This window comes from Sorghum bicolor, chromosome 6 (genome assembly GCF_000003195.3).
Source record: "Sorghum bicolor cultivar BTx623 chromosome 6, Sorghum_bicolor_NCBIv3, whole genome shotgun sequence".
NCBI lineage: Eukaryota > Viridiplantae > Streptophyta > Magnoliopsida > Poales > Poaceae > Sorghum > Sorghum bicolor.
The window spans coordinates 59,434,458-59,450,391 of NC_012875.2; the positions used below are offsets into that span (position 1 = coordinate 59,434,458).

Consider the following 15,934-nt stretch of genomic DNA (forward strand, 5'->3'; position numbering starts at 1 on the left):
AAAGACTGGCAACGTTGATCACTGCCACAATGGATAAAATGAAAACTCCATGTCTGTCTCTGTGCCTTCGCCTCTTAGGCATCGGCAGTGCTTGGTCCGTCGGATGGGCTGGAGGCGTTTGGCGAGTTCGCGGGAGCATCGGACGGGCTGGACGCTGCCGCTGACCCGCCACTTGGCCCCTCTGAGCTCGACGACGGGGAGCTTGAGGAGCTGGAGGCTGCCTCGACAAGTGATGGTGCCACGACCATGGCGGTGAGGAGGATCATGATGAGTGCAAGAGCACGAGCCACGTTCGCGCGTGAGCTAGAGCTGCCTTGCTGTGTTTGTGTTCTTGCTTGTCAGTTTGTGTGTTGGTGGCTGATGCGAGGAGCTCTAGTAGCTTTAACATGGGATGGTGGCTATTTTTGGGTGGCAAGCTTTGCGTTGGCGTAACTTGGGCTATGGCACGTCATCATAGTGATTTGCTGAATGAGAACTTGACCATTTTTATAGAGATATTGACGCAGGTGAATGCGACAAGTGTCGGTTCTCATTTTTTTGGTTGTTAAATAACACTATCTAGCATAGTCACACCATTTCTTTTGTGTGTTTCTGTTGGTTATGATCGGATCTATACCAAGTCTGGCAAATTAAAGTTTTCAATAATTGTTTGATGTTAGTTGTCAGTCTAAGCACAGTTGATGTTACCAACGTGAAAACTGAGAAATTTATACAGTGACACCAACTCACCTTTTTTCAATAAAAGAAGAATTATATTAAATAATAGTTGGGTACATAAACACGTTACAAGCACTAAGACTTACACAAATATCCAAAAAATGATTTTTATCTAAATTATACCAATGTTGTGAATAGTTCTAGATCTCAAAACCAAACTTGTACGACACTTTGCAGTATGGATAACCGCACATACAAACACTTGGCAAAAGGTCTGAGAACATATGCCGAACGAACAATGGCCAACATTCATACATGCGGAGTTAAAAAACTTCTTCTTTTTGGTGTCTTACTTCTTCTTTCAGTTACCGAAAAATTAATGAGAAAAATTGATCTAAAACTTATTCTCCCTACTTCTTCATCGTAGCCAGATCTAACCATAATAAAATGAAGAAGAGACTGAAAAAAATTATTTCATGACAACGACACCATCTCCGTCTTTACGTTGCCATCTAGAAATAAAAGTCTCCATGTCCTAAAACCGGTGAGGATGCCGACGCCGTAATTGTTGTCCGCATCTTCAACGAAGCCGCCATGGAAAAAACAATTCCACCCTACTCTCTCACCGTCTCCAGAGAGGTAGAGGAGAAAATAGATCACCAAAACCAAAAAAACTTAACATGAAGAGACTCTAACCCTAAATACTGGATCTACTAAGAAAAACTTGTTAAAAATAATGGATCCCTACTTTCTCTGGCCTTCGGCGATATGGCGGAGGAGAGAGGGAGGGTGGTGGAGACGGGAGCGGTGGCGGCGGCACCGAGTTGGAGACCCTAGCGGCAGCTGCGGTAGCAGGTTGAGATGAAACTTACATCAACTCACCTTCTATGAAGTTTAAGTCTATACAAAAGCAGCTTGTATAGCCCGAGAAGTGAACCAAATACATGCAAGATGGTTGGTAACATTAGGAACAGACATAAATTGAAACCATGAGCTAGGTACTCAAAAGTCTATAATATAAAGAGTATGGTTTCAGCTAAGTACAATAAATAACATGCTATCAGAAGGAGTTTGAGAATTGAGATAAAGTAGTCAAGTAGATCCGAGAACAGATTAAAGCTAAAATCTGCATATTGTGTTGCCAGATTGAGTACCTAGACTCACATCGGTACATCAACGTTAGAAAAGGGACATTTTCCTTCTAAAAACAAGACTCAAACATGAAAACGGTACATCGGTGTTTGACACGCCCAAACAATACCTACTAGCCGTTACAAAGCAAAACCTGTAGTGCAAAAACCAACATGATTAAAAGACAATAATAAAGTGCATTGACAACTTTTTTTTTGTCAAAATTTAGAACATAGAAATAAGTTCCAAAAGAGATTACCAGTGAAATGGTACTCCGTTTCTTGTTCTTTTGATGATCATAGGAGAAATCCGCTTGATTGTCTTTGCACGTGTCAGTGGCAGTGCTAGGCCCGTTGAAAGGACTGAATAGCCCTAAGAGATGGTTGAATTTTATCTGAAAAATAAATGTAAACAAATCTTAGCCTACGAATATACAGTATTTGCTACTTCACCTCCCCTTGATGTTTAAACCCTAGAACTAAAATGATCACACACACTCATCGTATACTAAATGTATCCTTGGTCACAGGCGCACTATGAAATCTATGATCTAAGAGGACACTAATATGTAGGGATTTTAGATGTCAGTCAAATATGACTTGCACACAAAAGCACACCGAAGTAGTAAGGCAACCCTAGTCACTCCTTTGCATGGTGAGGTTCTAGCAATAAAAAGATTATACTAAGTTTGAATCCTTAATTAGTGCCATTAAGCTAAACATGTCCTTAGCAAACGTTGACATGAAAATAGTGTAAAAAAAAGAAGCCAAATAGATAACCATATTTTTTTAACCGTGGCATTGGTCGCCAAAACACAACCTTGCTACACATTTGAGCTCCACCGAGACATGTTCTCTGTCACCAAGTATCTTTCGGACACAGGGTTGACTTGTCACATAGACTATTACCAACAAAGGAAAGTGTCAGGAGTCACTAAAGCTCAACACCACTACGACTCTTCAAATCATCTTGACGTCGTTTGCACTACGAACAATTTGTTTGTTTGCCTAGAAGTGTTGCGGGCCCAACAAATCAGCCACTCCCACCAACCACCCACACCTGTGTGCTGGACAAGCGCATGCGCCAGAGCGAGCCGCATCTGGTACAAACAAAATTTCCTTAGGGCCAAGCTCCATGGTCCTTTAAGCAGTGTGCTGATCGGGTTCAGTTGGACGTCTAGGCAAATAAAGACTCTTGTAGTTTGAGAGCCTAGCCCAACCCTCCGTCCAGACAATCAAACAGAGCCGAAGTACTGCATCTCACGATTTACTAGGGGCACTAAGACTGCCTAGATGCTCTCATACCCAGCTAACAATTCTTTATATCTTGTTCGGCACTTTGGAGAACCAACTTTGCTTTGTATCTTTAGCTAGTGAAAAGCTAGGAACAGAGGATGGCAATAATTTGGAGATCTAGTTTGAAGCTATTCATGGGGACTTTGTTCACCAAAATTTCCGTTCCTATCAATACTGCATTGTATCAAGGGGAGTGTTAGGAACCAATCAGATTGTCTATTTTTATCAATACTAGACTTGACAAGGGGAGTGTTTAAGAACCAATCAGATTAGAGTGAGTAATCTCATCTCACACATAAGTAAGACATCTTAGTAACTAGGCATTAGAATAATTGTCTGTTTAATCGAATATGCATAAATATGCAAGATCGATCAATGAAAACCATAGTTCATTCTTTTCTTGTTGCCAGTTCTCTTTCCGTTCAAACACCAATATATGCAAACCACACTCTGTGTAGCCTTCACAGCATGAATTCCTAGTTATAGTTAAGACGGCACTCTAGCAACACTGGTGACAATTTTGCATTGAAACCCATGTTAGAGGGGTATGTCATGGACCTAGCAGGGAGAGATGTCACATGGGGCAAGAGATTCACCCACAGAGCAAAGAAGGCAAGTGCAACAAATCAAGAAAGTGGCTAGATTGATATCAAATGGAGGGCAATCCTGGGTGCACCATTAGTTGGTGCTGATTTAGAAGCTTAGCAAGAATGATTACGAGAGAACTAAAGGGTGATTGGGCTACCTACTGGCTATGTATGCCATGAGCTACCCTTGGGACAGTCAAGCAAGAATTGGAAGAAATTAAAAACCTTCTCTCTAACTCGGCCGTGGGCAAGGCCACCGGCCGGCCCCTCTCTCTCAAACTGAGCCACCACCATAACATCCTAACATCCAATGTTAGAGATGCCAGGTTCTGATGAGGCGGACAAGCACTCAAAAGTCACCACTGTCGGATCCCATTGTCAAGGCGCTCGCCGACCTCACCTAGCAGATGGTGTCTCTCTTTGCACGGCTAGAGTCTCAGCCACTGGCGATCACCACCTCCACCATCACGCCATCGGGTTCCCCTATGGCTTGCCGAGCTATGGGATAATAGCCGTCTCCATGCCAGATTTCGCTGCGAATATATCCTAACTTCCATCGCCTGCTTCATGTCGATGACACTGCTTTTGCAGTTGCAAATTTGTCATGTAGCATGGTAGCACACCATCTTCAAGCGGCGACACCGTGTCATCCCTATAGACTGGCAATATGCAACATTAGCCGCCCTACAGCAGATCGAGAAGATGGAAATTGCGCTGGAGCAACGGTAAGAAGAGTGCCCACTAGGTGTCAGCGGCGAGGCAGTTGTAGGCTGTTGCACTCTGCCTCCAAGCATGTTGATGGTGTAGGAGATGCACAATCTCCAGCTGATTCTGCCCCACACCCCTTTGCAGCTCCTCCAAGTTGTGCTTCACCACACAGAGGACCTCGATCTTGTCTGCCACACTAGGGATCTTGGGTAGTTGTTTCCCCGTGGGCGGCATACTCAAAGTTGGCGCCGATGGTTGAGAAGGTGCACCCCTCCTCGTTGTTCTCTTTTTGAAGCCCTCCTCTCTTCTTTGTGTTGTGCAGACTATGCCATGAGATCTAGGTGGTTGTACGTGCAGTTATTGCATTTGAATGGTGTCCACATCGATTGAAGAGGCCACAAAAATTTCGTCTAAATATATTTCAGTTTAAGAATAATAAAATGAACCAAGATGTAAAAGGCTTATTTTAGGTGTTAGATTTGTGGTGAGTCGAATCATCATTATAAGCTAATTAGGTTGCAGCTTGAGGACAAGCTGCTTGTAGAGTGTTGTGTTAGAGGTGTATATCATGGGCCTATCAGAGAGACATGTCATGGGCCTATCAGGGAGACATGTCATGGGCCTAAGATCACCACCTCCACCACCATGCAATCTGGGTCCCCCTACTTCTTGACGGGCTATGGGACAACAACCATCTCCATATCAGATTCCGTTGTAGACCTGTCCCAACTTCCATCACCTATGTCATGTCGACGACACTGCTTTTGATGTTATCGATCTGTCATGCAGCATGGGCTGCACACCATCTTCAACCGCTAGTGCCATGTCATCCCTACAGATTGGCTATCTGCAGTAGAAGCCACATTGTAGCAAATCGAGAAGATGAAGCAGATTACATAGGAGCAATGGGTAAGAAGAGTTCTCGCAATGTGTTGGCTGCAGACTGCTGCACGCAACGTCCTAGCACGTCGATGGGTGCAGGAGATGCATAATTTGCAGCTGCTTCTGCCTTGCACCGCTTCGCAGCTCCTCCAAGTTGTGCTTCACCGCATAGAGGACCTCGATCTTGGGCATGTTGTTTCCCCCATGGGCAACAAACTTAGAGTCTACATCAATGGTTGAGGAGGCACACCCCTCCTCAGCATTCTATATCATAAGACCTCCTCTCTTCTTTGTGTGGTGCAGAGTATGCCATGAGATCCAGGTGGTTGTACACGTGTGCAGTTATTGTGTTCAATGGTGTCCAACTTCGATTGAAGAGGCCACAAAAATAAAGAGTCCAAATCTATTTCAAGTTGATAATAAGAAAATAAGTCGAGATGTAAAAGGTTTGTTTTTAGGTGTTAGCTTTGTGGTGAGTCAACTCATCGTTATAAGTTGGTTAGGTTGCAGCTAAAGGACGAGCTGCTTGTCCAGGAGGGGTGTAGTGTTAGTGACGGATGCCATGGGCCTATCACGAGATGTCATGTGAGGCAAGAGATTCCTCCACAAAGCAACGAAGACAAGCGCAACAAATACGGAAAGTTGCTATATTGGCGCCAAATTAAGGGCAATCCTGGATGCACCATTCGTTGATGTTAATTTAGAAGCATAGCAAAGTGACTCGAGGAGAACTAAAGGGTGATTGGGCTACTAATGGCTATGTATACCATGAGCTACCCTAGGAATAATCAAGCAAGAATTGGAAGCAAAAGGGTGATTGGGCTACTAATGGCTATGTATACCATGAGCTACCCTAGAAATAATCAAGCAAGAATTGGAAGGAAAAGCCTCTCTCCCTCTCGAGCTGCCGCCGTAACATCCTCCAAGGATGCCACGTCCTAGTGAGCGTGACAAGCAAGCGAAGGTGCTACAACCACAGGATCTCATCACCAATGCGTTGGTCGACCTCACCCACCAGATTGTCTCTCTCTTCACGCGCCTGAAGGTCCTGGAATCCCAGACGCTGGTGACCACAACCTTCAACACCGTGTTGCCGAGGGTATCGTACTTCTTGCTGGGCTATGGGACAATAGGTGTCTCCATGCCAAATTCCATTGCAGATGTGTCCCAACTTTCATCACCTACGTCATGTCAACAACACTACTTTTTCTACTGTCGATCCACCATGCGGCAAGGGCAGAGCACCATCTTCAAGCGACAACGCCATGTCATCCTTGCAGACTGACTATTTGCAGCAGCAGCCACCTTGCAGATATAGAAGGTGAAGGAGATTGCGTGGGAGCAACACACTATAAAGTGTGTCTGCCAGGTGTCGATGGCGGTGTGGTTGTTGCGCACAAGCTCCTAATGCGTCGACAGGTGCAGGAGATGCGCAATTTGCAGCCGATTCTAGCCAGCATCCCTGCACAGTTCCTCGAAGTTGTGCTTCGCCATACAAAGGGCCTCAATCTCGTCAGTCGCGTTAGGATCTTGGGTATGATGCTTCCCTCATGGGCAACAAACTGAGAGTTTGCGTCGACGGTTGGGGAGGTGCATCCCTCCTTGACATTCTCTATCGGAAGCCCTCTTCTCTTCTCGGTGTGGTGCGGACTATGCAATGGGATCCAGGTGGTTGTACATGTGTAGTTATTGCGTGCGCATGGTGCCCACCTTCGATTGAAGAGGCCACAAAAATAAAGAGTCCAAATCCATTTTAAGTTGACAATAATAAAATGAGGCGAAATGTAAAAGGCTTATTTTTAGATGTTAAATTTGTGGTGAATCGAGTCATCATCGTAAGCTGATTTGGTTGTAGCTCAAGGATGAGCTGCTTGTCCACGTGGGGTGTAGTGTTAGAGGCATAGGTCATGGGCCTATCGGGAGAGATGTCATGTGAGGCACAAGATTCATCGGCACAACAACGAAAACAAGCGCAACAAATCAGGAAAGTGGTTAGATTGGTGCTAATTTAGAAGCTTAACAAGAGTGATCTGTAGAGAATTAAAGGGTGATTAGGCTAAGCCCGTGAGCTACTCTGGAATAATCAAGCAAGAATGGGAAGGAAAACCCTTCTCTCTTGCTTCGTCGTGGGCAGGCCCCCGGTCGGCCCCCTCTCTCCATCTCAACGCGAGCCACCACCATAACATCCTAACATCCTAGTATCAAAGATGCCAGGTCCTAGTGATGGCGACAAGCAACCAAAGGTGCTACCGCCTCTAATACCATCGCCAAGACACCGATCGACCTCACCCAGCAGATGGCATCTCTCTTCGCGCGCCCAGAGGCCCTGGAATCCCGGCTGCCGATGATCACCACGTTCACCATGGTGCCACTAGGGTTTTGCTATGGCTTGCCAAGCTATAGGACAACAATCGTCTCCTTGCCAGATTCCGCTACAGATCTGCCCCAACTTTCATCGCATGCGCCATGTCAACGACACTGCTTTCGCTATTGTTGATCCATCATGCGGCATGGGCGGAGCAACATCTTGAAGCGGCGGCGGCGTGTCATCCTTGTAGACCGACTATCTGTAGTAGCTGCCGCCTTGCAACCGATCGAGAAGATGAAGGAGATTGCACGGGAGCAACGAGTAAGAAGAGTGTGCACCAAGTGTTAGCTACAGGCTGCTGCACGTGACCTCCTAGCATGTTAGCACGTGCAGGAGATGTGCAGAGGACTTCGATCTCGTCAGCCACATCGGGGATGATGGGCATGCTATTTTCCTGTGGGCGGCAAACTCAGAGTTTGCGTCGATGATTTGGGAGGGCACCTCTCCTCGCCATTCTCTATCGGAAGCCCTCCTCTCTTATCTGTGGTGTGGACTACACCATGGGATCCAGGTGGTTGTACATGTGTAGTTATTGTGTTCGGATGGTGTCCACCTTCGGTTGAAGAGGCCACAAAAATAAAGAGTCCGAATCTCTATTAGGTTGAGAATAATAAAATGAGTCTGAGATGCAAAAGGCTTATTTTGATGTATTAGATTTGCGATGAGTCAAGTCATCATTATAAGCTCGTTAGGATGCGGCTCGAGGACGAGCTACTTGTCTGGGAGGGGTGTAGTATTAGAGCCGTATGTCTTGGGCCTATAGGGGAGAGATGTCATGTGAGGCAAAGAAGGCAAGTGCGGGAAATCAGAAAAGTGGTTAGATTGGTGCCAAATTGAGGACAATCTTGGGTGTGACATTAGCTGGTGCTAATTTAGAAGCTTAGCACAGAATGATTCAAAGAGAATTAAAGGGTGATTGAGCTACCTAAAGGCTATATATACCATGAGCTACCCTAGGAATAGTCAAGCAAGAATTGGAAGGGAAATCCTTCTCTCTTGCTCGGCCATGGGCAAGGCCCCCAGCCGGCCCCCTCTCTCCCTCTCAACCTGAGCCGCCGCCATAACAACCCATCTCAGCGTTGAACAACGCAAATAAATAGGCTAAAAACCTGACATAAATAAATAAGCTAAACACCTGATCACTGCTCAGGCTAGTGAACCTGAATCCCTCTACTAAACTGACTAGGAGAAATTAATCTGAAAACTTATCGCTTCAGTGAAGCACAACAGTTTTTCCAACAAAGGAGAACAGAGGGGAAAAGCTAACCACAAAATATAGAACATACATCGCAACATTAGAGATCTACTATCAGCGAAGAGGCACCCAGCTGCTGCTTGATGTTCCGGTTCATCTTAGATCATGCTTGAAGTTCCTAGATAGAACAAAAAAATCATCAGGAATTATCACCTTCGGCAACTGCAGTGTAAAACTTATATGGCTATACCTGTACAGTTGGACCGGTATACATGCCAGTTTGCATGTAGACATTCACTTCAGTGTTTATGGCCTCCAGCCATGCATATTTATCTGGGTCACCAGCTACCTTTCTGCGTCCAGCTGCTGCTGTTGGAGCATCAAATGACCATGAGAAAACAAAAATATGCTGCAAACAAAACACTATACTGCCGCCTACCACTAAAAACAGCTACAAGATTTCCAAAAACTAATACTGCATCTCCATGAAGATGGTTTTTCCTGAAACACGGGCCCTAAACCCCGTTCGCGAAAAAAAGAATTGTGAATAAAAAGATAAAATAAAAGGACAACATCTATTTAAAGTACCTAAAACACCAGTGGCAATACTAAAGCAAGGCAATAGGATAAATCCTGACCTGCACCAACCTAGGCCACAGATCAAATTACACGACTCACAGTGGCAGTTATGGAATTGTTGGCCTGAGGAAGACCTCTCACCATTCATGATCGGTAATCATCCAATGCATAAGTGGTCCTGCAGATCTATCTACCTCCGGCTATCTTATGCAATGAGGGCCATTTCTGAAAATGGTAGGTTTCTCTGTTACTGTATTTTCTCTACTGAACGTGAGCTGTTTTACCATGTTTCATTGAACTGTAGCCTACAGAACCTTAGAAATGCTCCAGAGTCATGGTAGGCTGCTGGTTTTTACTGCCTCCATTCTCTGATTTCAAGTGCATTATACTAGGCTTCTACCCACCCAGCCATACCTATCATGGGCAATTAGGCTTGAGTAAGGCCAACTCAATCAACCAGAAATCCTATTTAATTATTTCATATAAATCATTTGAGAATGATCATAACAAATATCTCGTGTCCTCATGAATCATGGTTCCCACCACATAAAGCAGATCCTCTGGATATTCGTTTTTCTAAAAAAATACAAATATCCATGATGATTGTTATGTTGCATCCACCAAATAAATAGACTGAATGTCTTATGGTCCAGCATTATGCCAGGTGCACACAGAAACTGCAGCACCCATCATCAACTAAACCCTAGCACAAGGTAGTAATATTGCTTTTCCCATTAAATCAGCTGAACAAAAGATAGGAACATCAGAGAATAGTCCCTTTAACTGATTTGTATTCTAGCTATTAATTCAAGATTTTTAGGGAGCCTTTCCCATTATACACACAACAACCATAGGCACACTACCATCTCAATATGCAGTATGATGCGAGACCCTGGCCCTCAACTCGTACACCCTATGCTAATCCAGCCAAACCCATGGCAATGATCTATTCATAAGAACAAACATACAATATGATGAGAGAGAGGGGTTTCACTTACAGAGGCTTGAAAATGGATAGTCATGAAAATAAGTGCAAAGCCGACCAGCGTCATTGTTATATGGTGGAGCAAGGACATCAAGAACAGCACAAGAAGATACTGAAGTGAAGCAGTGCAGATTCCCACCACTTTGAGGATACAAAATGGAGGTTGGACATGGAGCAGTAAGAACATCATCCATATGTAATTTGGCCAACCTTGCTGTATACCAGGATAAAAACAATCTTTCAGTAACCAATCATATTGTTTATAATTTATACAAGGAAAAGCTGAATCACAAAAGCTGAATGCAAGGAAATAACAATCTAAAATTATTTCTAAATATCATTAGTAAATGATACAGATAGCTGAAATGCATAAATGCTTTCTATTTTTTTCTTTGAACATACTATCTGTCAGTGTATTAATAGGTAAAAACTGTCCAGTTCCGTGCCGAATCCACGGCTGGGGTTAGTTTCTTATCTTCTAAATAAACTTAGAGTTCTGTACTGGAGTATAATAACTCGTAATGAATAAACAGAAAACTTGTGAAACAAAGCTGGATAACAACCTGGCTGGCTTCTTGCTAGGACAGTAGGCTCTATCCAATCATATGATTTCACATGAATGGAACCATAAAGGATTTTGCTCAGTACAGTCATTCCGGGATGGTCATGAAGAGGAATGACAGATGAAGTTGGCAAGCAGAATATTGCAATCTGCAAAATACATGGGAAATAAAGAGGATAAGATAGATAACAGCTCCAGGTTATAAGTAGTATTTGCATTGTAGTTCTGGTAAAAGAGAAACTGAAGTCAATCAAAATTAAAACATACATGCAAAGCTCACTAGTTTGTGAAAGCTGAACTAGGGAAACACAGTAGTGAGCAATTACAACAACTATGCAGTTTAATGGTGTATCAAACCAGTAACATAAATACATAATATATATAGCTCTTCAAGTACAGAGGAACACCTAACGGAAATGTACTTTAACTAGAAGAAAGGAAAGCCGGAAAGGGGAACAAAACTACTTCGAATAGAATGGACAACCAGAAGGCAGCAGTTCACCAGACTAAGCCTCCTGTGTGGTTGTTAGCTCATAGGAATCAAGTGGGGGTTATATAACGAAGAAGAGAATTAGAAGTCCACAATTTTGCAGTAGTCGTTGGAGTTAGCACAATTCTGGCAACCTAATAGTTGAACCAAGATTAAGAAGTGAACTCACAGAGAACGCATCACAGCTGTAGATATGAAGGTACTTGATGGGCCTCGCCCACCGAGGCAGCCTTCCTGAACCCTTGAGCAAGTCGGAGCCAAAAAATCCATGCCCCCTGTCGTCCTCAAGATTATAATCTCTGAGCCCAACATCCGCAGGAGTGATTGTATCTGAACACCCGACACAATTTCATCATAAGATAGATAAATAAGGCGACAATCCTAATTACTACTATACTCTTAGTGCATTGTTCGAAAAAAACCACACACTCTTACCACAAGAGACTATGAAAAGATATCAAAATTTGCGCAAGCCTCGGCCTGGCCATGGGTGAACCATACGCCAATAGTAGGAGAACATGTCGAAATTCAGTATTGTACTAGCGGGGAGAAGGATGTTACCCATGAGAGAGGAGATGCTGCGGATGACATCAGCGGGCGGGGGAGACGACGAGGCGGCGCCGGCGGCGGAAGGGGAGGGGAAGGAGCGCTTGCAGAGCTCGTAGAGGGCCTGCACACGAGACGACTGCGGCTGTGGCACGCCTCGCGCCATTTGGACGATTTCAGGGCGTCTTTCCCTACGCGGATTAGCGTCTTGGATGTATGGGCGCAGTGGCGCAGCGAGCCCAACAAGGCGGCGGATGGGAGGGAAGGGGCCGGGTGAACAGGGAATGGGGAAGGGAGGAGAGAAATAAATACTGTTGGGTACTTTTTTTTTTTTCAAACCAGCTAGATTTGAATTATTTTACTCTAACTATATCTATATCTATATTCTACCTATATCTCTATATATTGATATAATATAATTTATATCTATATCGCAATTGTATCTATATCTCTATCTTTAGACATAAATTCAATACTATTTCTATTTATATTTGCTAGGACCTATTTATATATTTCTATCTGTATTCTACTTATATCTATCTCTATTCTAATATATGTATATATTTTTATTCTCTCTCTCTCTCTATATATATATATATATAATGTCGCCGATGCAATGTCGGGACGCCATAGGAAAGAAGAGGGAGGGCGGAGCATAGGTGTCTAGGAGATGCGACTTGCGTCGGGAATCAGCCGGATCGGAGGTGACGAGGATTGAGTGGAGGCAGGTGTGGCGCTCCAGGAGATCAGGAGCGTCAAGACGGTTGAAGAGAAGACGGGTGGGGAATCGCTCTCTAGTGGTCGTTGGTGCTGAATCGTAGGGATAGGAAATTTTGTATCTATTATATCTATATCTAATATATGTATATATCTTTATTCTACCTATATCTCTATCTATTGATATAAATATAAAGATTTATATGATTTATATCTATATTGCTATTCTATCTATATCTCTATCTTTAGACATAGATTCAGTACTATTCTAATAATATTTGCTAAGGACCTATTTATATATTTCTATCTATATCTATATTTCTATTCTACCTATATCTTTTATATCTCTATTCTAATATATGTATGTATATCTCTATTTTATTTCTCTATATCTATATCTATATCTAATATTATATATTCGTATACATATGTCTACCTCTACCTGTATTTTTCTATTGATGTCCATGTATCTATCTATATCCTTAATATTAAAGAGCCTGATTTTCTTATTCCATCGCTTCTAGAAGCCTCCCTTCCCATATGTGACAGGGTGAATCAGAAGAAGCTATTTGTTTTAGCTCCCAACTTCTTAGATCATTTCATAGAACCATTTCACAAAAATAGCATAGAATCACTTCTATACACAAAAATTTTTAGTAGAGCTCCTACTAAATTTACTCTAGAAGCTACTTTGAGAGCTCTACCAAACAAGCACTCAATGTATCAAGTATGGATGTATCGGGAAAAAGGGTGGAGAAGGAACCGGACAAGATGGTGGCTTTGGTGGTGTGAAAGTTCTAAACCCCTATGCACCTTTACATCTAAGTTCACTTATTACAAAACAATCTAAGAAGTCCTTAGGACTATCACACCTAATCAAGTCCTTATTAGCAAAAACATATCATTAAGATATAGGTCCTCGGTTGCAAGAAATAAACATAGTTAACCACCTATCAAGCAATCCTAGTTGTCACTAATAGAATTGCACACAAACAAGGCTAAGCAAAAGTTGGTATAAGGAACAAAAAGAAGCAAAGAGGCAACTAGATTTTTTTTTCATGGTATCAAAATTTTGCCTCCCTAGTCCACGTGACCATGTTAGATCACCAAAGAATCACCAAAACTCGGTTACGCTATACGTCACTCTTGAATACCTCTTCTCCACTTTAGAATGACATTTTTCAAACCATGTACATCAATTGGAGCATCCTTAACAAGAGCTCCACCAAAAAAGTCACTAAGAGTACCAAATATTCAGCTCCAACTCAAATTCAATCTTTGATTAAAAAATTAAAAAAAATAATCAAGAACACCGGTAGCACTAAAGTCTAACACAATAACAATCAAGGCCAACACATAACACCTAAATCTTAGTTCTTTATCTTGGATGGCTCTCAAAAGCTTAACAATCCTCTATAAGTGTCGGCAACAATGTGGTGGAAGAATAACTCCAACTAAGTTAGAGGTTGCACTTATATAGGGATCAAGGGGGCGCCAGTCGTTGGAAAAAAATTGACAGATGTAGAAATCATCGGATGGTCCATCGACTACTATTGCCAAAGCCAGATCTTACGGAGGTGCTCATTTGCTTGACTCCAATAATGACTAGTATGGTCCAGCAATGTGTCACAAAGTCACACTGGAACATACGGTGCAGCACATATACTTGGGCATGTTTGTCACAGATGTCAAGCTAGGCCTACAAGATGATCTGTTGGGGAGTCATAGAGTTTCTACCTGATCATGACACACACCAGTAACCTAGCAAACCTACCATTAAGGCAAATTGGAGTCACCACATTCGGATTAGTGCCACAAAGACACCCATATCATATTGTGCATATTAATGGGGATGGACACTTGACTAAATTCAAGGATCATTGGGCGATATATCATGTGCTACTAAGGCCAGTCTCAATGGAGTTTTATTGGAGTTTCATGGACATTAAATATACTGACATGGCACTGTATTAATGAAGAGAGAGATGATAAGGGTTTCATGGGAGTAGAGAAAGTTTCATGGGGATGAAATTCTTCTGCACCGTTTCCAAAATATGGATGTGTTAGAAACTGGACCATAAAACTAGCACTGAGGATGGCCTAAGGAAAAGTCATTTCTACCTTTGACATAGTATCGTTGGACGATCCGCTGGGGACCCATCCTATCATCCATCGTATACTCTAGTGCTTTCTTAGCCAGTTCAATTTCTTTGAAATCCTTGACTTAAAATCACTTCAAGGGGACCACTTAGCGGCCATAATCTTGACTGAGTATTAGCATTTATGCATTCTAATGCTATCACTCAAACTCCCAGAAGATGAACTTTTAAACCCCCTTAATAGTATGTCTAAAGGAAAAACAAAGCTCTAATACACACTACGACAGGTGTCAAGCACCATTTCACATTCGCTCTATCGTGCCCTTCACTAATGATCATTCATCTTGTGACTAACTTCAGTGTGAATACCATTATAAATACATGTTACTCATATAACTTTTGCTCATCAATCACCAAAATTCTCCTCGATCTTCAGACTTCCATTGAAACATTTGGGTTTTAGGAGTGACTTTTCCACATGAGGAGTGATGTATGTAACTATTTTTTACTCCCTCCGTCCATTTATCAAAGTCATTTTAGGGTCATGCGCAGTGACCAAGAAAAAATTAATTCGACTAGTAAAAGGAGTTCCATGCATAAAGTTGAATTAATTAGACTAGTGAGAGGAGTCACATGTTCTTGGGAGAAGGTGAATATAGTGGTCCCTAGCTTAGATGACTCCAATTCTTGGAGAATTTTTTCGGTAAGATGACTCTGATAAATGGACAGAGGGAGTATAAAGGTCAAATTTTATTCATTCATAGTCATACATCGAGTTATATTCATAAATCCACTTTTGACTTGTGCATAAGACCAAACAACCTAAAAGGGGAAAAAGGAGAACATGGCAAATGATTACACATATTTATTAGGTGCAACCATGTATCTATATATTCTTTAAAGTTATGTCCAACAAAATGGTTCGTGGTTTCTTCCAAACTCAATAACCAGGAGTTCAACCTTTCAAAAAACCCTAACAAAAACTTAGGCCCTCTTTGGAATGGGGGACCTCCCTTTTCTTGTGTTTTTATAAGAAAACAAACTAGTCCATGTATTTTCTATAAGTTTCCTATGATTTTCTTGCATTTCAAAGGGCCTAAACTAGTGGTGGACAAAAAACTCATGGTTCACTA

The 15,934-nt window shown here is 42.5% G+C and overlaps 1 protein-coding gene across 3 annotated transcripts; it reads right to left on the minus strand.

The window, feature by feature from the left end:
• LOC8070291 (plant cysteine oxidase 3) lies at positions 1,635-12,252 on the minus strand. 3 transcript variants are annotated; one of them, XR_002453828.1, is made up of 8 exons: positions 12,001-12,252; positions 11,609-11,769; positions 10,951-11,098; positions 10,401-10,601; positions 9,074-9,192; positions 8,915-9,001; positions 2,048-2,182; positions 1,635-1,942 (listed from the first exon to the last, which is right to left on the minus strand). XR_002453828.1 is itself a non-coding variant. In XM_021462387.1 (6 exons), exons 1-6 carry the CDS (start codon positions 12,149-12,151, stop codon positions 8,987-8,989), a joined length of 792 nt encoding a protein of 263 aa, XP_021318062.1. In that variant the 5' UTR covers positions 12,152-12,252; the 3' UTR covers positions 8,726-8,986. The 3 variants fall into 3 exon arrangements, 2 of the variants coding, with proteins under 2 accessions (XP_021318062.1, XP_002448726.1); XM_021462387.1 differs by lacking the exons at positions 1,635-1,942; positions 2,048-2,182 and having other exon boundaries at positions 8,726-9,001; positions 9,074-9,189; XM_002448681.2 differs by lacking the exons at positions 1,635-1,942; positions 2,048-2,182 and having other exon boundaries at positions 8,726-9,001.